Raw genomic sequence first — 24,979 nt, forward strand, 5'->3', positions numbered from 1 at the left:
ATATTTCACAGTAGAACAATCTTTAAGGCTTGCTTGATGACACACTGGTTTTAAATAACACTGCACAAATTAAGAGTATATATGTTTTGGAGGATATAATTTTGATTTATGATAAAATAATTAAATCAAAATATTAGGTATAGTCCACTTTTTCAAAGCAGAGCAGGTCTATAGTCATAAACACTGGAGAACTGTTTTTGTAGAACATTCTGTGTAAGCCTATCCTACTGGTTAAGTAATATAAGTGCATAGTGGTGTCACGTCACGGTGTCTCATGCACATGCATGAGCCTGGATGAACCCAGACGCTTCACATTTATAAACTTTGAAAACCCTCACTTCTGTGGACTTAGGCAAAGTGAACAGAGAGAGTGTGCCAGGAATCAACATTCGGTTCTCTGTCCACCCGAGAGTGTGACGAGGTTCCAGTACCTGGGACAGTCATTCTTTTACAGAATGGCCTTTGCTGTATTTTTTGTTTGTTTTCAGTCAGGTACAATGGCCCATACTTGTGATCCCAGCACCTGGGAAGTCAAGATAGGCAGAACCTGAGCTCCAGGCCAGCCTGGGCTAGGAAACAAGAGCTTCTCTTTAAAGAAAAGGAAAAGCGTGGGGTTTTGTACATCTGCACTTTTTCTTAACATGTCAGCTTTGACCAAAGTATTTCAAAACTGCTTTTCCACTCTTCACATTTGAAGTGACTGGTTTATGCACACACACACACACACACACACACACACACACACATTTTTAAAAATAGAAATAGTATCACTATGAACAGCACAGAATAAAAACGAATATAAAAAATTTTTGAGAATTTTTTTGAGAAATTATGTCTTGTGTTAAACTTGTTTAAAGTTTAAACAGAAAAGTTGTTAATGTGGTTACTGTGTATATTTCTACAAGGTGAGATCGTATCCTTAGGGATGATCTCAGTCGACTCACATAGACAGGTTCCACGTGTTTTTATCTCTTGATGTAGAAACAGTATTTAGTTACTCTATAGTCAGTGTTAATTGTGGTATTAGCAGTTGAGCTGTCTAGGAACAGCTCTAATTTTGAAAGAAGGAGTATAAAGAGACACTTTTACAGCCGAATGTTCTTGTATGACAGTTCTCATTTTGAAGGATATAATTTTGAGCAATTAATGATTCAATTCTAGCATTCACTTACTGCATTTATTTATATGCCTGCTAGTCATCGCAGTACTTAAAAAGTCTTGAGCACATCATTTATTATATCTAATAAAATATTAAAATAAGTTTATTCATATCTAGTTTTACTTTGAATAATTATGTGTTTTAAAATCGACTATCATAAAAATATGCTGTCAAGATATTTGCAATTTGAAAATGAGTTGCCGTAGCTAAATTAAAATTATTAAAAACTATACTACAATTTAAAATAAAACTTTTTGATTTCTGTTTTTCCTTAGCAACTCAATCATCCAAATGTAATTAAATATTATGCATCATTCATCGAAGATAATGAGCTGAACATAGTTTTGGAATTAGCAGATGCCGGTGACCTCTCCAGAATGATAAAGGTAAGTTTGGTCGTTTGTTCTGTGGACTGTATACCGAGGTAGCTACTTTCAAGACCTCGCTGTAACAGTTGGCATATGGCGGGCGGGCAGGATGGAAGTGGTGATGAAGTTGACTTAGCAAACTTTACCTTAATTACCTTATATTTCTAAATGCACCTGAGTCACTTAGAAATAGCGACTTGTTTTCTGAAGTTGGAGTGTTTCAACTTGTTACTCAGGAGCAGACTAGCCTTTGTCTTCGGACCTAAGGGAAATGGGGAAGAAAGAAATCCCACGTTGGAGAAATAGCTTGATTATTAAAGTGCGTGCCACACAAGGATGAGCAGCTGAGAGCATATCTCCAGAACTCTCGTAAAAAGCCAGGTGCAGGAGTAGGTGCCTGTTATCGGAGCTCTCGGCAGCGGAGACAGAGGGGTCCCTGGAACTCCCTGGCCTGCCAGTAGAGCTGGATTGGTGAGCTCTAGGTTCAAAATAGAAGACAGGGAATGGTTGAGGAAGACATTAGCCTCCAACTTTTACATATATATACACACCCCTGCTCACATATCTACATGTAAGCACACAATCCATGTGTTTGTGCATACACACACACACACAGACACACACATAAAGGAAAGAAATTTAAGAGCAGCTTAAAAACTGAGCTGAAAGCCTCCTCAGAGAAGAATTTGGATGTCTTGACTGAAAAGCTGTTTCGCCTTCTTCCTTAAAAGCGTATTAATTGGGTTTATGTTGAGTTGCAGTAGTAGAAACCACTGAATGAGAATAAATTAAGAAACTGCTTATCCTTGCGTATGTTACTTCTCTGCACCACTTTCTCTAAAATATAATTCACAGGGACATTGCAGTGATTAAATCCTTTTATATTCATCCAGATCTTAAAATTGTGTTTCACATTCAGCTTCAGTCCCCTGATATAGTCTCATGGACATATTTCTCTCTAAGATGTTGCTTGCCTCCCGCTACTGTACCCTGGCGGGTAGGGGAAAGATGGTGCAGAGTCAACGGCACAGACTCTGGGAGTCAGGCAAGTGGCAGAGCAGGCTCATTTATTGGGGACTTTAGGTAAACTTATATGCCCCTTCCCAGGACCCAGGGATGGGTGTCATCTGGAACCTGTGTTGTCTCTCCTTTATTGGCTCCGGCCATCTGATGTCATGGTGTCCTCCATCTCGGGCACTGAGACCGGCTCCCAATTGGCTCAAGGGGAAGTTACCTATGAGCATACTTGACTGGCCCTGAGGGTTTTTTCCCCCAGACTGTCACGGTTGGTTTTAGCTGACTGTTGGCCTCCTCCTACAACAAGACAGGCTGCACATCTAGCCTATATTTAAATGGCAGTGCCAGCTAGGCCTCTATTATTGTGGAAGGCAAATTAGACAGGTGGGAACAAATCAAACCAACCAAAGAAGAAAAACAAAGGTGTTGAGGTATTTAGACCCTTCTTCTAAAGTCAAGGAATCACCCATTGTTGCCTCCATTTTGAAGAGGAGTAACAGTAAAGAGGCTTAAAAGTTAGGGATACCCTGGGTGGAAGCTTTTAGGGTAACCTGGCTGTAGGTGGACTTGAAGTTCTGGTTTCCTGGCAGGTTTCCACAGTGATTTCAAGTTCTGTTTCCATGAGGGGTCTGGGTATTGTCAGCTTGGGCACTGAGTCTTGGGCTAGCAGAATCTGGTAAATCGCTAATTATCTGTTGCTGGTTATTGAAAGGAGAGTGCCAGACATGCTCCTTTAATCCTCGCCAGGATCCTGGGAAGTAAATGCAACACTTTAAGAGCATAAGAAAGTACCATTGCTAGCACATAGCAGAGCTAGGACTTTGGAAATTCTGTTTAGTACACTAATCCACATGTTTTCCTTTGATAGCCCTTAAAGATTCCTGTGTGGCCGGATTCCTTTGATTATCAGATGCAAGTACTTGACCATCCACTCAAAAGAATGGTGTCACGACTTACATCTCATTTCTAGATTTTCTGATCAAGGTGTTCAATAGTTAAGAACCCTTCTCTTGAGGGGGGGCTTCTGTATAGACCACGGTAACTTGTGTCACTCAGATTCTGTAAGTTGAGGACTCTTGGCTAGTTTTTCTAGTTACAGCACTCACTGTGTGAGATGAAGGAAGAAGGGCTGGGGAGTAGATGAGTGATACTTGCCTAGCCCATTCGATTCCCAGCACAGGAAGGGGGAGAAAAAGAGTAATGTTATTACTTTGTGGGAGCTGCCTAAGCACGGCATTTAAAGTGAATCACTTCCAACCAGTTATCTGATGTTCTGGTTCAGGGACTTCCCACAGCTTACTTAAGCTGCCAACTGCCAAAGTATTTCTTTGCAAGTTAAGGAGTAATAAAACTTTATAGTGATAGCTTTAAAAGGAAATTAGGTTGTCTTCTATGTCCACTTCTAGTGGACCACCTGGCCTTCCAACGGTTTGAACTTACAAAAGGAAGCTGTCTTTACAAATGACTAGAGCTTACATGAAACTATTTGAACTTTTAGGTGTGAGGTTTCTTTTCTTCTATTTTTCTGTAATTACTGAGCTGGGGGTGCTGTGGGAGAGAGTAAGTTTTCTCTCTAAGGAAGATCCAGAACACCACAAGTCTATGGGGAATGAGTCGTGCTCCTATAGACAGATGGGGCCATCCGTGCTGTGCTCTTGAGGCTTCTGGCTAAAGTTTGCCGATGTGTATGACATAGTGGACTTTTTACAGGGGGAATTTTTTAGCGGTATCACTCAATTCCTCATAAATTGTGAGAATGGCAATTTAATGTACTTCGGTAAATCCTACAGTTTCTGTGCTCCTCTCTTATGCATGTTAGCGTGTAAGCTTTTGGGTGATACTTGCTTTCTGGTGGGTTCTGGCAGTGTTTGTGTAGTCTAGGTATAAGACCTTCTGAGGGTTTCAGGTCCTTTAGATCTCAGATCTAAAACATGATAGTCATATTGTCAAACCTGCAGATCTTCAGCAAAACAGCTGTGACTATTAAGTTTGAATCGCTAAGGTCACTTCCTAGTGGATCACTTTGGATCCCAGGTTTGTGTGTGTGTTTTTCAGTATGCTATTTCAGACGTGACTAAATCTCTGTGTTGCGTTCAGAGGAATAATGTAATAGATTTGAATGATCTGACTCGAAGGCCTCCTCTGGTTCCTTCTGAGTAGAATTTTATTATGGATTACAACGATTACACATACACTTACGTTTGTTCACTATATGGTTTAAGCTTTGTGCCTATCCACTGTCTTAAATACAAAAGGCCTGCTTGTCTTGAATTTGTTTTCTCTAGTTAACATTTTCCAGAGGTAACCACCAACTTTATGTGCACAAAATCTCCCCCACTTCGTTCTCTATCTGGACACAGATTCAGTATTAATTAAATTACTGCTTGGACCATTAGCTCTAACTTCTAATAGGCTAACTCTTACATCTTAATTTAACCCATCTCCACTAATCTGTGTATTGCCACAAGGCTGTAGCTTACCGGGTAAAGTTCCAGCATCTATCTCTGGTGGGGCTACATGACTTCTCCTTGACTCTGCCTTCTTTCTCCCAGCATTCAGTTTAGTTTTTCCCAACTACCTGTGTTCTGCCCTGCTATAGGCTCAAAACAGTTTTCTTATTAACCACTGGTGTTCACAGCATACAAAAGGAAATTCTACATCAACCATGGAAGACAATAGAAAATTAGTAACTTCTGCTGCAGTAATGTGTATAAAGAAGATAGGGGTTTCATCAGGACATTTGGGAGGAGAATGGAAACTTTTGATAGCAGTAAAAGGCAATGGGTGCTAGATGACCTTGATTTACTTTCTCTTAAGTGATTGAGTCACAGCTGCCATATCTATAAATTACTTTTTTTTTTTTTTTTTTTTTTTTTTTTTTTTTTTTTGGTTTTTCGAGACAGGGTTTCTCTGTGGCTTTGGAGCCTGTCCTGGAACTAGCTCTGTAGACCAGGCTGGTCTCGAACTCACAGAGATCCGCCTGCCTCTGCCTCCCGAGTGCTGGAATTAAAGGCGTGCGCCACCATCGCCCGGCTAAATTACTTTATAATACCCGTGTCTTGATGTTATTATGAGGGCCAACTCTCTCTCTCTCTCTCTCTCTCACACACACACACACACACACACAATACATATGTGTATGTTATCTGTTTACTTATTTTTAGACCTTTACAAATAAATGAACACACATTGTCTGGGCAATCTGAATTTTTGATTCAATAAGTACTCAATTTTTTTATTCCCTTTAGGCCTCTGAATGGTACTCTACCTAACCCACCCCTTCAATTATCCAGTCTACCCTCTCATTTCAGAGTGACTAGCTGTCTGTGCGAGAGGGTTGCACCTTTACTTTCCCATGGGTCTGCCATGGTGACTTGTGTGTGGCATCGTGCTTTCCTGTGCTCTTCTGTGGACATACTGTTATGCAGGAGGGATTGTCGTTCATCCCTCCACCTTTCTCAGTTCAAGCCTTATCTTTCCTGGTTCTTTAGCTGCAACCTGTATCTCCTTGGTTTTATCTATTATCTTTTAAATATCTTTGTTTCGTTGTTCTTTTAGGTGACTACATATATATACACATACAGACATGTGCACATGTTCTTTATTAATTCACTCATTCAAGAAATTTGTGCGCGCGCTAGAGATCAGAGCTCTTCTCTGACACTTTGAGCGCTCTCTCTCTCTCTCTCTCATCTATTTCAATTTCTTGCAAAGTTCTGATCAATTTTTAAATTCTATACATTTTGCAGATTTCTCCTTTGTTTAGTTTCCTTGCCCTTTTTCTTTCTGGAGTTTGAAATTATCCATCTCTCTTCAGAGTTACAGCCCTTCAATTCACTCACCAGGATCCATTCTACCAGTCTATATTTTTTCAACAGTTTTTGGGTATCATGGAAAAATAAGAAAGCCCCCTGCTTGCAGTCAGATCCTTCGAGGATTTCTCCATGATGGTGAACACTGGATTGTGTGGCAGCCTGTGTTCCAAGGAAAGACTCTCAATCTGTGTGTCCACCTTCCATGTCCCTGGAAGAGTGCCTGGCCCAGGGTGGTCACTTAAACATCTCCTGCAGAATCCAGCTCCTGCTTTTCCCATAGTCTCTGCGGAAGTCAGTTTCTCGACTGTTGTCTTCATGTTTCATCCTCTTGTGTCATGTATGCAGTTCCATGTGCAAAGGGCACCCCCTCTTCATTCCTGGTCAACTTTCTATCTCTATATCCTTGAGCCCTTTACAGATACCAGTTCCTCAAGCCTTTCCCTTTGACCTCAAAGATGCGTTTATTAAATGTATTTAGAGATATGCATTTTTTTCTCTGGAGACCAGTTTTCCCCAGCATTTAGTAATGCAATTCCATAGTGTATTGCATGCATCATTTTATTGATATTTTCATTTGTTCGTGACTTAATGTTTCCTTGACCAGACTGTGTCCTCTTTCTTCACTAGGCTGTCTGCTGTTAGGGAGGTGCCTGGAGTTCCACATCCTGTATAGCAATTGGTTCTATTAGCTTGGCTACACTTTCCTGTTTCCAGGGCCAGTATGCGACATGGGTGGCAGTTTCCTCCTGCTTTATACCTTGGTCTCTTCCAGACTTGCTCCATTAGTGAGTGACCTGCTGGCATGACAGAAGAGGCTTCTGCTGCAGCAGTTGCACAAAGGGGCATGGGTGGAGGCTCCTAAAATTCCATAGTTGTTTTCTAAACTCCCAGTTTTATAGGCATTATGAAAGGATAATGGCTCAGGATCTTTTTTCGTGCAAGAACATGATAGTGGCTTAACCTTAACACTTCACAAAGGCAGCAATGAAGACTTGCATTGTGTTTGGAGTGTCGTAAAATCACCATGCAGTACCACTGTGTTTCACTTTCTCTCAAGTCTTCAGCCTAATTGGGTTAAAAACGGATGTATAGCTCCTGGTCTTTATTCCAGAGAGATGAACCTCTGGATAGCATTGCATCAAAGATTCTCACAAGTAAATAATTAATTGGTTTAGAGCAGACTGACAAATATAATTAAGCAATTTATAGTTGAAATATTCAGTCTTTCTCTAATTAGTGACAAAGGAATTACCTGAGGCTGTGGTCAGATGAAATACTTCCCAGTTGAGTTTGAGGATAAAAGGAAGTCTGGGATTTTTTTTCATCATAGATTTATTCATTAGCTGTAATCACAACTCTAAAATAAAATGGTCTTAGGAAAGATTTGAGTTCAGTTAAGTCATGCCGTTGGTATATATTTTCTCTGTTTTGGATGGATGGAACTCATGTAATCAGGCCATCGTGTGATGAGCCATGCATGCTTCTTTCACTGTTGAAATGTCAGGAAGTATGTCCATTCAGACTCAAATGTAAAGGAATGAAACGAATTAAATACCTGAACAAGACTTTGGTTTATGCTTGTCAATGGTATCATTACAATACTTTTTAAATTTTTATAACCCCTTTTGCAAAATATACTTCGTTCATTGAACTGATGTAAGTGCAAATAAAAATTTAAAGTGTATGCTTGAAAGTCAACTCAATAGAAAAAAGTAAATATATATTTATATTTTTTAAAACCTGTACTTTGTTGCCCTTTCAGTACAACATAATTGTATGTAATTAATATCTTTAGGGGAAGCTCAGAAGTCTAGCTGTTAGCAAATGTCTTACCACAACACTATGTCTAAGGATGAGAGGAATATTATTTTCAAAAATATTTTCAGTAAAGTATACAATACATATAATTCAAAAGAATATATATATAAATATATATATATATATATATATATATATATAGAGAGAGAGAGAGAGAGAGAGAGAGAGACAGACAGAGAGAGAGAGAGAGAGAGACAGAGACAGAGAGACTGGAGGTTGTCATTATTCCAACCAATTAATTAAGGCTCTTATTTCTAATGCATTTAGTTTTAGTCATAGCTTGTCATCTTCGTTTGTACTGTTTCTGTTTGTGGGCCTTTCCCTTTGCATGTGTGTGTCTCGTATGCTCCCTGACTATCAGAGAATTTAGTTCCTTGTAGCCATGTGATTAAAGTCACTAGTGCCACTGTGCAGCCATCCTCAGTTGCAGAGGCCCCTGCTTTCCTCTGTCACATGATCCTTTCACAGACTAGGCCAGGAGAGTCTTTCTGGTTGAGTCTCTCTGATTTAGGGCTCACCAGATTATGTGAAGCCGGTTCAGAATAATGTTCCTATGGGTTAACTCAAAGTCAGCTGGCTGGGAAGCTTAATTATATCTGTACAAAGTAATCTGTCACATAGTAATGATGATGATGTTTATGATGATGATAATCTGGAAGCAATATTTTGTTTCTTTTGTTTACTTAAATTTTTTTAAAATACTAGTTTTATTTATTATTTGAGGATTTTATACACATACACAGTATATTTTTAGCTAGTCCACCTTCTATTCCATCCTTTCAACTCCCCCCATCATACCCACCAAACCATCTTCCTAATTCACCTCCTCTTTTATTATTATTTGTATTCAACCCCCCGGTTGCAATTAGTGTTGACTTTGTGCAGGTGAGTGTGGGCTGTTCATTGCAGCATGGACAACCAACCCATCAGCGGCCACAGCATCGCACTAAGTAACCCAAGCTCACCTTGAACTCTCTAGCCTGCCCCCACTTCCTAAATCCTGGGGTTACAGGTACCGCCACACTCAGCATAGAAATAAATGTCAAGGGGAAAGGATTATATACAGGGCATTGGGAAATTTCAGGAGTGAGATAAATCTTATAATTCACCTTATCACAAACTGATAAATCAGCTCGACCATCAGCCATGTTTTATGGTAATTTTTATCTTCACAGATTAAAAGTTAAAAAATGCGTTTACTTACTTGGTTGAGTTACTGTTTTACACTAAGACACGTTTTTGTTTTGCTTACCTAAATGTAAAGGTTGTACTGGAAATGCAGTCATTTTGAAGTGCCTTTTATCCTTGATCTTTGCACACTTACAACAATGAGGTCCTCCCAGTAGCATCATCTCTCTCTGACAGGGCTGATTTTCTGTGCATACCGGGATATCCACATTTCCCATTTCAGCCTGTGGCTGCAGTTGCAGCGCCTATCAGGCCACCAGCCCTTGCCAGTGATGCCAAATGAAGTCTTGCAATAATTGTAAACACCTGTGCATGTATCTTATACATTAGTTTAGTGTATACAGTATGCCATGCAGGGTTTTTACAGAGCAGGGTAACATGTAAAATATTCCATGTATTTTCTTATAATTGTCTAGTTTCATAGCAAAATAGTGCAGAACTTAAGAATTTCCTGACACTGAAAATGATATGCCATCAAGACTGCTACTTAGTCTGTGACATAACTCGAAGGTTATGTATAAACTCTTCACTGTGTCTTTTTGGGAACGTGAGCAGGTGCTTTTCCGAGTCCGTGGTTCCTAATGTTGGGAGGCATCAATGGCAGTGGCCCAGAGACACCTGGGCAAACTACCTAGCACGTCCTTGCAGGAACTCTGGGAAAAGATAGGGGCTACAAACTCAGCCTCTTCTGTGTTAAGCTTCTCCGCTTGCCATCTTGTGGCTCTGTTGTGGTTTCTTTAGTCATATAAAAAATTAAAACTTGTCTAGTCTAATTTAACCGAGACAAATATTTTTATTTTGGTATGTCCACATCATCCTGAAGATGAATTTTTTTGTTTTGTTTTTTAAGAATTATAATTTATCTAGTGATAGGATTTTCTGTGGCTAATTCTGGTCCCAAACTTGCTGTGTGACTGGGAGATGACCTTGAATTCCTGATCCTCCTGGCTCTCCTTCCCAACTGCTAGCATTAGAGGTGTGTGCCACCATGCCTGAATTCTGCTTTTTAAAACTCTGACTTTACATCGACCACTCTATGTAGTATAAAGTGAAACATTGGGACTGCATGGAAGCGTGTTTCAGCTGCTGTAGTCATAGGCCCTTCTCATAAGAGTTACTGCATGGAAGCGTGTTTCAGCAGATGTAGTCATAGGCCATTTAGAATATAAGGGTCCTGATTCAGTTGCTAATGAAATTGCAGAATAACTGATTTTCAAATGTCTTATTTGGGAAAGAGTAACATTTTTTTTTAAAAAAAAAAAGAGTTTTTTCTGCTGTAGCAAAAGGGCACAGTGGGGTGGGGGCATCATTTGTTGCCTTTGGAGAAGGGCACCAGGGGTTTTCTTGTAGCTTTGCCTTTTCAGCCGGACCTCACCTGGCCACAAGTGTAAATCATAAGGGCTAGTAATAGGGCTCTTCTCATAAGAGTTACTCACCTGCAATGTAGGAGTCCTCCCTTGTGTTATGTTTTTAAATGCTTTAGTGATTATTCTTTTTTAAAAATATCCTGAATACATTTTCCTGGTGCAGATATACCTGTGTTTAGAAGAGAACCTATAGGTGAAAGAACATTATGACTTGGTTGGAAAATATTCTGTCAAAGGGAGTAAAGTGAGATGCCAGCGGGGTGTGTTCAGTGAGTGCCTAATGGCCAGGCCCGTTATGCTGTGCATCTTAGAAATCAGTCTGAAGTCTCTGAGCCTCTTCTTGACCATCAAGAGGACACATCTTGGTGTAATACTGAAATTAGTGTAGTACTGAAATGCCAGTCGATAGGTGGTTTACCCACAGCATTCTCCCACATATGTGTATAGCAAGTAGTTGTATATCTGAGTGTGTGTGTGTGTGTGTGCACAGAAGGCCAGAACAAAACAATTTGTCTTTTCTGTAGCCAGTCTCTGCCTTTAATTCTTTGCAGTAATAACCACAAAATGTCATTTTATAAAAAGAAATGCATTGTAATTACAGAGGTGTTTGGAGATATAACATTCCTGCTGATGGTAAATATTTGACCTAATTACAAGGTCCTCGTAGAGGAATCTACCTGCCATCGCCTCACATGAGAGCATGTGTATCGTAAGTGAACCTGTTAGGATCTCTGGCCCCATTCGTTGCTTTATTACTAACAGAAATTTGAGAGGGATGACAGACCTGTAAACTTACTGTTTTTAAGTGTGAAAATGTGCCAAATGGATATTTATGTGTTATTTGCTACTGAAATTGTTGACCCACAGACAGTATTTAGAGGTGGCAGGGACTTTGTCAATCACGTCCAAATTCTGTTTAATGCACCAAGGAAACAGGCCAACATTATCGAGTGGCTTGCTTAAGGTCACATGATTAATTATTGTCAAAGCTCATAGTCAATTTTGTTGTAAGACAGGTGTGCATTGTTAGAGGCCCATTTAAACATTTGACAGTAGTTCCAAGTAGGAAATGCTTCCTTATATTTAACATAAATAAATCACTTCCTGTTGTTGATTTTACTATTTAACCAGCATAATATATTTCTAAAGTTGCTTTATGTAGATTCTAGTCAGCAGCTACATAATTTTGGGGTAGCCAAAAATATTGCCAAAAATAAAAAGACATTTTGAGGTGACAGTCAAGTGGCTGATGTCGGACCAACACAGCCTCATGCCCATGACACTATCCCTGAGAATCCCAGACGTTTCCCTTGGAAAATTTGTTGATAAAGATTAGCATACGTAACTACAGGCTTAAATATTTTTGTATGCCATGGATATTAATGCCTGTTACAAGTCAGGATTATTTTTTCTCTGTCAGTGAATGTATGCTGAGGAATTTCACTGAAGCTTTTCCAGAAATTGCTTGAGGATCCTAGAGATGCACCCTGAGAAATGAGCAGTGTACTTGAGGCTCCAGTGTCTAGCGTGCAAGAGCCACGGTTGCCCTGAGTTCAAAGAACAGTATAGCTGCTACTCAGGGCCTACTTTATTCGTGGATTTAGTGTTAAGCATTCAATTTGTAGGATACTTTACAATTAAAAACAAAGGTGTCTAAAAGGTATATTTTCTTAGAATTCAAATGGAGGCTGCCTGTATCGCTTGTCTTTCATAGCAATAAAAGTCACTTCGGTGGCAATGACGATGTGCTGTAGCAGGTAAATTGGCCTCACCTCAGTGAGGTGCTAGTAAACTTTTATATACTCAGTGAAACAATAATGTGATCTCATGTTTGTGTTTAAGATTGTAACTTGCTTAGCTTTTTGTTGAATCTAGTATTTCTGTTGAATTACAATCCAGTGTGTATATGAGTGCTGTTAATGGTGGTAGAATATACATGCACTCTTTCTTTTCTTTTTTTTTTTTTTGTTTGTTTTTCGAGACAGGGTTTCTCTGTGGTTTTGGAGCCTGTCCTGGAACTAGCTTTTGTAGACTAGGCTGGTCTCGAACTCACAGAGATCCACCTACTTCTGCCTCCCAAGTGCTGGGATTAAAGGCGTACATGCACTCTTTCAAGGCAAGCCTTTTTTATAAAAATACTAAACCCTAACAAAAGTTATGTCCAAGTGATCCATTAAACCTGAGGAGCAACTTTTGTCCACAGACTTTATTTTGGGCTTAAAGACATTTTATTGCATAGCGTGAACATGGTAAAAATGCCACAAATGTAACCTTTCATGTAAATATTTTTATTGATACTAGTCTTTAGAAACTTCCCTTGTGTTAATTGTTGTCCATGCACATAATTTTAAGTCTTATATTTTGCATTAGATGCTTTATAATATGGAATAAAGTATTATTACAGGGATGCCTAGCTTTCAGAAAGCAGGGGCTCTGAAAGTGATGCCATCCTTCATTGCCTTTTGGAAGAGGAATGTGCATTTGACTAAGTTGAATACTGTAACCTTCCAGTGTCAGTCTGGGGTTCCCTGCTTTGCTCTTCCCCCTCTTTTAGGAGGCAGACAACAGTGCCACCATGAGAACAGACAGCTTTTCAACATTCTAGCTGTTGGCTACCTCAACTCACAACAGCCCTGCATTTAAAGAATATTTGACAAGCCCAAGCCTTTAAGTAGACATTTCAGACATTGAGCAATACCCGTAGTATTCATATTTTGATAGTCAAATTCAGGTTATTCTGTAGTTGTAAGATACCTGAGCCTTGCCTGGTCAGTCTGTGTGGGTAACATGAGATTAACATCAGCTCATTTTCATCGCTTTTAATCTGTTATAAGGAGCAGTGTCAGAGAAGAATATAAAACATGGAAACAGGTCTTCTCAACTTGTGTACATGCTCCCGAATGTGCATTTTGTGGCCAGTGTTTTCCAGTGCTTTTTATATTTTGTCTTTTCATAATGAGACTAAAAATAAACACACACACATCAACAACAACTGAAAAATGAGGCTATGAATTTGAAAGAAACCAAGGGGCATGGGGAGCACATGGGAGGGTTTGAAGGGAGGAAAGGGAATGGGGAAATGATGCAATTCTATTACAATCTCAATTTTAATTATTTAAAATAACAACCTGATAAGTTGATTACAGTTAAAATGAATTCAGATTCTGTTAAAACATTAAGTTTTTTTTACATGTTCTGATGGCTACATGTTACAGTATATTTATTTTTGAATGAAAAGAGACTCAGTGCCCATCTTCCTGTTGGCATCAAAGAGTCCTCTGATATGTTAATGTGGCATTGGGGGAGCACAGGCACAGGCTTTATTTGGATGCATTCCAAGTCTCAAGGAAAATCATGTGTGAAGAACTGAGTTTACAGCATTGTCCCCTTCCAGCGAAAACTGATATTGACACAGTCTGCCAGAAAAGAAACCCTGCATATTGGAGCACAATATGAGCATCTCTCAATGTTTCCCAAGACAGTGGCACACCTTTACTATTATCTGGCCATTTAGAATATAAGGGTCCTGATTCAGTTGCTAATGAAATTGCAGAATAATTGATTTTCAAATGTCTTATTTGGGAAAGAGTAACTTTTTTTAAAAAAAAAGAGTTTTTTCTGCTGTAGCAAAAGGGCACAGTGGGGTGGGGGCATCATTTGTTGCCTTTGGAGAAGGGCACCAGAGGTTTTCTTGTAGCTTTGCCTTTTCAGCCGGACCTCACCTGGCCACAAGTGTAAATCATAAGGGCTAGTATTTTTTTTCTTCACTTTCTCAAATATAGTTCCTTTGTATTCAATACCAAAAATTAATTGGTCAAACTTTTCTGAATAATGTGGTTTTCAAATACAGAAAAGTTTAAAATCTGATGTGTTAGTAAGTACACATACTTCACACAGATAAAATTATCTGAAAGCTTTGTGGAAAAACCCATTGAAAGGCACTGTTTCTACATTTATAAATATCTTCCAATAAGCAACCCTGTGCACTTCTGTTATCAAAAAATGATGTTTATATACAGAATATCCAGTGGGGCTGAGAGCTTGGTTCTTGGTGTGCTGCAATCCTAGTCTCTAACAGGTTTAATAGAGTAAAATGAACAGGGCTCTGCAGCCATGGCTTGTGGTTCTTCTAGCAATTTCCCTGCCAGTCTGTGACCCACTGTCTCCTGCACAGCCTGCTGGTACTCGCTGCTGTTTGTCTCAGTTCTCCTCGAAGAGTCGACTCTCCAGCGTGTTTTCCTTCATTCAAGGGACAGGTTTAGCTTTGAATGTGCAGTGGATTTACTCATGGAAACGTTTTAGAGAAATACCTTCACTTAATTTTTAATAAATTACAGTATTTCAGGTCGCCAGGATAGCTCCGTATTTAAGAAGGATTCTGCAGTGAAGACATCTGTCTGAAGCAGAACTGTCCTTGGTTTTCCCATTTTTTGTTGTGATTTCAAAGACAAAGTCTTAAGTGCCGGGCAGGCTTCAAACTCCCTGTGTGGCTGAGGGTGACCTTGCACTTCTGCTCTCAGGCACCCCCTTCCCAAGTGCTGGGCTTGCACTTCTCCTCCCCCTGCTTCTGCCTCACAAGTGCTGGGATTATAGGTGTGCAACACCATGCTCACTTTTGTGTCGCAGGGCATGGGAATTGGGGTTTCTTGCACGCTAAACACATACTTTAGCAGCTGAGCCGCATACCCAGTAGGAATTGTCTTTTAATGAGTCTCATTGCGTTAATATTTCTTCATTTCTCACTCCTGTAGCTTTTCTTGAACTTTGAGATAAATCATTTTATATAGGTGTATTTTTTTAAGTAGTTGGATATGACAGAGATGTAGTGTTCCATGGCTTTTGCTAACCATAAGTAGGAAGAAATGTAAACCATTATGTCAAATGAAATTCCTGGAGTCATTTCTGTGTAGGAAGTCATGCTTTTTCAAAATTAGTAATGAGGAGATGAAAGTTGATATTTTTCTGACTTACTGATTTGGAATGCTGGAATTCAATTTTAAGAAATCTGAATTCTCATAGTCATTGTTCTTTTAATATTTTCAACAGCATTTTAAGAAACAAAAGAGGCTAATCCCTGAAAGGACCGTGTGGAAATACTTCGTTCAGCTCTGCAGTGCGCTGGAGCACATGCACTCCCGAAGAGTCATGCACAGAGGTAAGAAGCGCAGGAAACGGTAGCATCGTTTTCAATCATGTGAGCCGTCAGGCAGTTCAAAATAGCCTCCGTCTAATCCGCTGCGGTGCTCTTCTTTGGATACTTTATGTCCAAATTATAGTTTATTAAGATTACAAGTCTATATAAGTAAAGCCCTACTGGGTTATAAATAAGAATGAAAAGTATGGTTTTGCTTGGCTTCCCTTGAATATCTTGCTTGTCCTATCGGTAAAGCAAGTTAAGCTGCGGAAAAGCAGTTGGATGTGCAGGAGGAAGAGGGTTTGCTTCTTCTCTAGCTGAAAAGTGGACTCTGGCTACACAGATTGCTTTAGCTCCAGCCTCAGTCCTTACGCATTCTTCATTATCACTCCTGTGGTTGGGCAGGGACAGTCGCCAAGTGACCGATGCACTGGTTTCGGAGTACTAAAAAATGGGAAGCAATTTATTTCAGGAATTAGGATTTCTAAAACTGTCTAAATTTAAATACAGCGTGCACCGTGCTGCTAAGCTATGATGTTATAACTGATATAAATATATGAATTGATCTTCAGTAGCATGTTATTTAAACTTGTTATAAATGGGGCATGCATTTATTTTTGCATCTTAAATTTTGATAAATAGTCTTTGGAAATGGAAGACAAAAGTATTTGACATAGATATTAGCAGTCTTCATCGAGGTGTATTGAGGATTCTCGTAGGACTGGGACATTTGAAATATATGAAAAACATTCAAAGTATAGTGAGTAGTTCACAGTTCAGACTTTCATGTTTAATATATATTTTGATTTCTTCTGATTATAAATATCTATTCTCCAAATATAAAATTTCCCTCCCAATGTTCAGAGTTCCATCATCTTTCAGCCGATCCCTTCATTTCTTCACAGATATAAAGCCAGCTAATGTGTTCATTACAGCCACTGGGGTGGTCAAACTCGGAGATCTTGGGCTGGGTCGGTTTTTCAGCTCGAAAACCACAGCTGCACATTCTTTAGGTAAGAGACGCAATACCATTTCAGCTAGTGGCTGTGTGTGTGTGTGTGTGTGTGTGTGTGTGTGTGTGTGTGATGGTTCAAAACAGGGGTACCAGCTCTGCAGCATTGATTGCATTCTTTATAAAACTGTTCTGGAAATCAGTCGCTCCTGACAGGTGCCCGCAGTTCCCTGTTACCTTTTACACGGTTTCGTTTCGATACTCTTGTTTATTTGACCTCAAGCAGGCCCTGAGGTTTTTGTTTTTTGTAGTGGTTTTTTTTTTAAAGTAATACTGATAAGCCTGACTTTTACTGTTGCCATGGAGAGCGCCTTGTATCTTATTTGTAATGATTGCGAGATAACTTAATGAAGAAGCTCTAGTTTGGAAGAAGACTTCACTGAACATTTTTAAATGCCAGAGGTAATAATAGTTCATATATATTTACTTATCCAAAGGACATGTGACTGTGATAACTCGGAAAGAAAACCTAAAGATGATCCATAGCAAATGAGAAGGAAAATAAACTCTCCCTTTAGAGTGGAAGAAATCCCTCTCAATTGGTCATATTAGAGTTAACATTACTTTGATGTTCTTTGTACCTAAAATAGAATTGGTGTAACTGAAACCTCATATTAGCAATGCCAAGAAAATTATTTGGAAATTCCTGGAAGAAATGCTCTTGAAATGAAGTTTTAAGCAGGGCGTCTCAAGGCGTGTTAGGTCCCAGTTTTCTCCCTGTGTGTGTAAGACACAGGAAAGGGTGAATTCTGAAAGAAGAACTGAAGCAAAAGTCAATTAGCTTTAATTTAATTGTGTCTGTCTTTGCTGTCATGATTTCCTTGGAAGCCACTAATTCCTTGACAACAATATTTAGACGTGAAATGAGGAGCTTTTAAATGGGCCAGTGAGGAACAATGAGTTAAACTCAATAACCAGTTTAACAAGCATCCAGACAACCAACTGGTTAGAGACTTTTAAAGGCTTTTATTTCTCACGTTTTCCCCAAGTTTCTGTGTGCCTTTGAATCTGTCGCCTATCATTTATTAATAGTTGGTGTCGCACACAGAGTTTGGCTTGATGTAAAGTGTGGCGGAATCGCTGACACGTCCCTGAATTTCAGCTTTATTAGTTATGGGGAGCATAAGATTCCACACCTGCCTGTAACATTTCCCCCTTTGCTTCACACTTGGGTCACAGAACTTGATTACCTTTTCTAGGCACAAAAGACTTGGTATGAAATTTCATAATAAATCAATAAATTCGCTTAATCCTTTGATAAAGTTTCATTTGAGGAGTTCAGGTCCTGCAGTCAGTGTGGTAGATGGTGTGTAGGAAGGAGCTTTATCAGTAGCAAAGACATCATCACTCTATGCTGCTCACCCGATTGGCACGTCATAACAATACCCTGCCATTAATTCACTTGAAACACTCGTTTATATATAGCACGTGCCTGTACACACTTGTGTATTGTTTAATGTATTTTGCAGCCACTCTTGAGGAGGCTGTAGTTATCCATCCAGCCTTACTGACCTCATCCATGTAACTTTGCATCCAAATTTGAACAGTTTGAAATGGACTCAGTCTGCAGCTTACTACTTTTTGCAAAGGTCCCACAGAGGAATGACAAGCATATGTGTGTCAGACTGGGGTGATGTGTCAGTCTAAAGTGTTTGATATGGAGAATACAGTGAATTTTTGTAGATTTTATCAGATCAGCTCAAATCAGTTATGTACATACACTCTGCTGCCATGGTTACTGACACTGAGACACTTCTCAAACGGTAGCGTGTGAGGAGGAGAAACAAGGCTCTTTGGTGGTGAATCCATAATGAATGAATTTCTTTAGTAATTTTGTTTTTAATTCTGAGAAAAAAAATGCTCTTTTAAATTCTTTCATTCTTGCTGGCCTTCTGTGCACAATGAAGATCCTGACGGTGTGAAGTTTGTTTCCTAAATGAAGTGCACTGAGTAACGGGTTCAAGTTTGTTCTCTAGCTTGCCAATGATTGTTGGACCAAATAAAAATAAGTATCAAGAAAAATGTCTCTGCTAACAATATATATCTACTGTAGAGCGGAAATAGAGATGCTGACACACTTTTTGTTGTTGTCAAGTTGGTCCCAGAATTTTTACTTCTGGAGAATTATTTCTCTGCTATTACACATATTTTTTTATTAGAAGCAGATTTATTTGCCTCTAATAGTTGAGGATGGAAAGTAATTGAAAACATGGCCACCCATACAAAATTATTTTTCTTATAAGAATATAGTAGAACAATGTTATTTATTGTATATTGTTGCAGTTTCTGGCTTTACTGATAGCCAAGTCTGGGACATGGTTCATGCTTACACTTGACCTAAATTTTAGTGAAATAGTAAATAAATAGTAAATAAGATGCTTAATGCAATTCATAATGAAAAATCAACAACAGAAGGAGGGCCCTAGGATGTAACTGGTTGGCAGAGTGCTTGTCCAACGCGTACTCTGAATTCTGTCTCCAGCACCACATAAACTGCATGGTCCATGCTTGTAGTCCCAGTGAAGGCAGGAGGACCAGAAATTGAATTCTTACTTCCCACTCTTATTATCGACTCTACTTTCCTTCTTCATTAAGCGAACCCCCTACAGCCCCACTTTGTTCTGAGTGTGAGAAACAGCGTAGCATCCTAGATAGTCCTGGATTTGTGTGATCACAGCCCTGGAGCACCTCTGTCCCAGCCCTTTGTTAACGCTTTTGGGCTCATGTTCTAGATTTACAGCTCGAGGGTCCAGAACCAAGGCTACAGCAGCCCTTGGGTTGCAAGGGGTGACCGCATGGATGGGACCAGTTGTGCAGCTTGAGCATCTGGAACCAAAGTTGCAGGGTTGTCATGTGCTTGCTCACTGGGCTCAGCTGCCAGAAACACCTCGGTTTCATTACTGGTCCAAGTTTTAATTGACTCTTGGTTGTGTTTTCAGAAAACTTTTCATGTTGCCCAAGTTTCCTTGGTCCCAACAATTGATCATGTGACCCCATATAGGGCTGCAACCCATAGTTGAGAGAATTGGACAAGTCTTGGGAATTTATTCAAAGCACAGAAAACAACGAGGTAACTTGATGTGCTGAGAAGAAAGTGGAGGAGATTTAACAAGCGTGCAGTGGGGCGGGCCTGTCTGGGAGGTAGACTGGCCATCTAAGGGTCCTACAGGCTTCTGTAAGAGAACTCGGGCAGGGGCGTCTCAGGCTCACAAGCAGCTGCAAGATGAGCTCCAGGTTCCCTGGGCAGGGCAAGGGAGAGGTCGTGCCAGGTTTAGGAAGTATTCATATTGTATTCCTACTGTATTGCTCAGGCACAGCCATGAGTGCCCTTCATCTGCTTCAGGTCAAGCATGTCTGAGGTTGTGTACTCAGCTGACTCTGGTTCGTCCCTGGGTCAGCAATGCTCCCCTTTCCCTCTGAGGATCTGTGGACTAAGAAGGCTGTTGATCGCTTCTGTGGGGTGCAATGTGGACTGTTCTCCGGGTTCTGTCTTCCTTTTACCTCCCCTCTGCTACATACGTGAATTTAGAATCTCCATTTTGTGCTTTGCTACAGATATGGATAGGGCTGTGTATCGAGGGAGACTGAATATAGAATACTATACCTTCCCTATGAAGTTCACCTTGTTTTCTTTCATATTGTCAACTTTGTAACAGATGTTGGGAAACCTGTTACCTATCCACATCTTTAAAATTTTAGGGTAAAGACACAGCCCTCTATTGATCTAGCTTTCTGATCGACTAGGTCAGTGGTTTCCAGATTTCTTTAAGGACAACCCCCAAGAAAATTGTGACTCCATGGGACCATAATCAAGTATGCTGAAGCAGAGGTTGTGTGGGCCCACATCTTCTATTATGAAGAGCAGAGTGTTTCGCTCTTGTTCTCTTTTATTTCAGTTAAAAACAATGCTGAACGCAAACTGTTGAGCTGATTACATAACTCACTCATGAGTTGCATGGCCTGCGATGAGTCCAGATCTGCAGGGCTGTCACACCAGTTCCCGTTATCCCACCCAGAGACATCAGTCTGACAGAGTCTGATCAGTTCAGTTGATCAAACATAAGTTAGCCCAGTATGGTTCTTGTGCTGCTACCAGTGGGCAGTAACACACACGGGGCTTCTCTACAGCCTGTCAGTCATTTAACTTACAGCTGCATCTCTCCTGGTGCTGAGGAAAGCGCAGAGGGGTAGGTCTTTGCTTCTTAGTTTGGAGTTATTCTCAGAGATTTATTTCCCACTATAACAGTACTTAGTGGCATTTTTCTGGCTTTCTGTCCAATCTGGAATTACCTAATCTACTGTGCATTACCTGTGAATCGGCTGTGAAACATACCCTGCTTTCTCTTGTTCTGGAGTATTTTTGCTGCTTCCAGACATAAGGAAAATTAAAACAAATCCAGCATCTGGGGCTACAGGACATTTGAACTCATGGCTGTTTTCTCTACTATGAAATTCAGCGGTAGAGACCTGAGGACTGGGCACTAAAGGAATGGGACTTATAGACTGGTTTTACATAACAGGCTGCGTTGAACTAAATGTGTTAGCATGGGTGAGATTATGTGGAAGAATGAAATATATTTTTGCATCAGAGCATTTTGTGTCTCTTGTCACCCAGAGTCCCTTGCAGCCTGCACTTGGCCTTCAGTGGCCCACCCTCTTCATGGTAACAGGATTTCAGGCAGCCTCAGTCCTATATTGTCTTCAGTTCAACATTTGGCTTTGATTGCATGAGGGGGAGAGAGCCTAAAGATCACTCACTGGCTCCTAACTAAAGCCTCCTGCTTGACTATGACACACAACCCTTCCACTCACATCTCGTCATCCGGGACAAGTGTCTTATCTTAACGGACTGGGCAAGCCGCTCTGTGTCCGGGAAAGGAGAGCCCAGGAATAATACACAGAGATAAAGGAAAAATGCCTTATCTAGTCTTCTGTTGGTGCCGTATTTATTTATGTGACATGGCTGTAGCCACCCAAAACAACCAATAATGAACTCTTCTAATGGAAGTAGTTGCGAATGAAACAAAAGCCGTGCAGGGCCGAAAGGAATTTTTGTCTTTCTAACCAACAAAAACCACTCCATTTCAAAAATGAAATTAAACCATTCTACCATGAGCCCCCCTGGTTTTCACAATGGTGTGATGGGCAGAAGCCCGGCCCTGTGATCTCTGGTTTGCCCACTCACTGACATGCATCTAAGTAACTGTACTTATTTCACAAGTTACTGAACTGAAGGGAAACTAGAAAACAGGGAACAAACAGATCCTGTGCCATTTGGTCTAGACTTTTTGAAGGTTGACAAGTAAAAACGTTTACTCTAACTGAGTAGATTGCCCAAATACTGTGCTTATCTTAAGAGCTAACTGAAGATCCACTGGGCCAAACACAGCATGCTCCTGTGCACGCAGTTGAGGTCATATGGACTTACTGAAGCCGACCCACACAGCATGCTCCTGTGCATGCAGTTGCGGTGGTATGGACTTACTGACGCCAACCCAGCGAGCTCCTGCCTGCTGCAGTGACAGCACCAATGGGAAGAAGTGCACTGGGTGTGGATGCGGCTGTGCATGCGTTTAGAACGTCCCCGAGAAGAGAAGGTGGAGAGGATTTTTCTGTGTGCACACGTGTGAATTTAGTTACTGCATGTGATTGTTCTATATCCTAAAATGAAGTAGATTTTTATATCTAACTGGAAGGTACCAACATTGGTATCTGGAGTAGACAAATACTTGAAACCCCTGGGGAGAAATTGTGCTGCTGCCGTATCATAGGACAGCCTGAACTCCTGTTTATCTTTCAAATGGAGACAAACATGTCTCTGGTCCTGTGATGTTGTCGGCGGAGTAAATGCATGCCCACTGTCCAGGCCAAATACCAGAATTTCACACAGGAATCTCTTGAGTGTACTATGCGTGTTCCCGACACTGTTTCCAAGTGTGATACATCCTCTATTCCAGCTCAGAAAATTAGTGTTTCTGAAGCAGGCAGTGAGACAGCTTCCTGTCTGGTGCCAGGTGCCACCTGCGGTCACGCACTTGTTTTCTCCACACCTTTCCTGGCTCCTCTCCATGAGTCCATCTTTGCCGCGCTCCTCGCATCGTTCAGGGCAGTGTGGAGCGTAGAGGCAGCATATGTTCAGACAGTCCTGGAGGCCGCTTCCGCTGGTTTATTTTTAACTTTCTGTCCTTTCCCGACTTAAGTAATTGCTTTAGGAAGAAGCTATTATCTGTTTTAAACTGTGCACATTTAACCTCCCAGCCACCATAACAAGTGTTTATTTAAAACAACCACAGTAGCGTAGCATCGTGTAATTTTCACGTGCAGCCCCCTGAATTTCTAGCTTTTCATGCCAGTTTCTCTTCTTCCTTGGTTTGGGGAGGCATAAACATTTTCAGTTACATTGCACGGTCGTTGGTTTAATGAAGTAACTGTCTGCTAAATGGGCTTAAATTCTAGGTTGCCCTGGGCAAGTCTTCTGTCTTTGGCAACTTGCCTGACCTGGCAGACCTCATTACTGTTTAGGAGTACAGTGTCTCAGACAGCTCCTCAGAACAAGGCCTGTGTGGCTCTGCTGTGGTCCGCACAACGTTAAGGAGCTGCCCTGTTTATTCCTGTCTCTCCAGGACCTAGAACAGCGTAGCACCTGAGACATTTGTTAAGTCAGTCACCTAACACACACAGTGACTGCGGTGCCCGGAACAGGGGAGTGAAGAAATCCACTGAGCCAGAAATTCCTTCTGCAGTGTCACAAGTGTTAAGTGTGCCTCGCAGATGACAGATATTTTCTAAATGTCTTTTGCAGAAGAAATACTGATCTAGCACTCAGACATCCCACAGTGACCTCAGATTAGACTCATAATAATGAAATAAATTTGATCTCTTTCCATTCGGTCTGCCAACAGCATTTCTGGCTGGCTCATAAGGACAAAGGAGAAATGGAAATTAATGCTTCGTCTCTTGGTTGTGTATTTGAATCAAACTATGGTTAAGATGACTTGTGCCTGTTTAGTTTTCCCAGCAAGGAATGTTCAAGGCGTTTTCTTCTGCAGTTTGTCCCAATTCTGAGAAAAAGCGGCCTGAATTGGCTTGTTTCTCCTTGAGCTTCTTTTTTTAACCATATAATTTTCCATATAGATTTTTAAAGAATTTTTTTTTTACAAATGCTGTAGAATTGAAGTGTAAAACATGTCTCAGAAATACCTTGTTTTGCACACTATCTCATTTTACACACTGTTCCTTCTTATAGTTAAGGAAAATGAATAAAAGTAGGCCTATAGGACCAGGCAAACTGTCTCAGTGGGTAAGTGTGCTTGCTTGCGGCTAAGCCTGAGAATCTGACTTTAATCTCAAGACTCACATAGTGGAGGGAGAGAATCAACCCCTGCAAGTTGTCCTCTGACCTCCACGCGTGCACTGCGGCACACACACATGTGCATGCATGCACACACATGCACGCACACACATGCACACACTAAATAAATAAAAGAGGAGGAGGGTATAGCTAGAGGCAAAGCATGAGACACAGATCCAGCTTTTGACCAGTACTCTGTTGCCTCCTTGAATGAAAGAAGAAAGATAGACTCCAACATCCAATCGTATGACCAAGATTCTTTCCTTGTGCCGGTTTTTTCTTTATCCAAGTCTTTGCAGAGATTAAAGTGCTAAACTTTCGGCTAGCCCACTGAAAATGTTCTGTGTCATCACGTCAGCCGTGGCTTCTGGGAGAGCATCCTGAGATGTGGTGGCGTTCTTAAGCTCGTGGTGGGACTTCTAAAAACCCATCCCTTTATTCAGAACAGATTTAAGGAGTGTTTACGTTCCATGAAGGATATGCCTTGGGAAGCACTTCTCATCCAGCTAGGTCAGCTAACGTCAGGACAGTGCTTTATTTTCACATTTGAAACATTCTCATAGTACAGTATTAGTGCTGATTAAAGGGAGGTCAGATAACATTGTCAGCTCTTCTGAAGCCAGCTGCCTTTTCATTAAAAAAAAAATCAATTTTTTTACCCACTGTTATGGCGTAAGTATCTAGTTTTGCGAAATGTATTCTCATCTTACCCATAACCATAAATTCTTGAAAGCTAAAGCAGAGTTATGC

General features: G+C 40.5%; 1 protein-coding gene across 3 annotated transcripts in view; it reads left to right on the plus strand.

Annotated features, from left to right (window-relative positions):
• Nek7 (NIMA related kinase 7) overlaps window positions 1–24,979 on the plus strand; it is a 130,746-nt gene that overhangs the window by 86,017 nt on the left and 19,750 nt on the right. For all 3 annotated transcript variants that reach the window (XM_057770473.1, XM_057770475.1, XM_057770474.1), the window contains exons 5-7: window positions 1,435–1,545; window positions 15,779–15,887; window positions 16,772–16,879. In XM_057770473.1, the coding sequence (XP_057626456.1) occupies window positions 1,435–1,545; window positions 15,779–15,887; window positions 16,772–16,879 (328 nt within the window). The remainder of the gene's footprint in view (window positions 1–1,434; window positions 1,546–15,778; window positions 15,888–16,771; window positions 16,880–24,979) is intronic.

The sequence above is a fragment of the Chionomys nivalis genome, chromosome 5, assembly GCF_950005125.1.
Source record: "Chionomys nivalis chromosome 5, mChiNiv1.1, whole genome shotgun sequence".
Lineage (NCBI taxonomy): Eukaryota > Metazoa > Chordata > Mammalia > Rodentia > Cricetidae > Chionomys > Chionomys nivalis.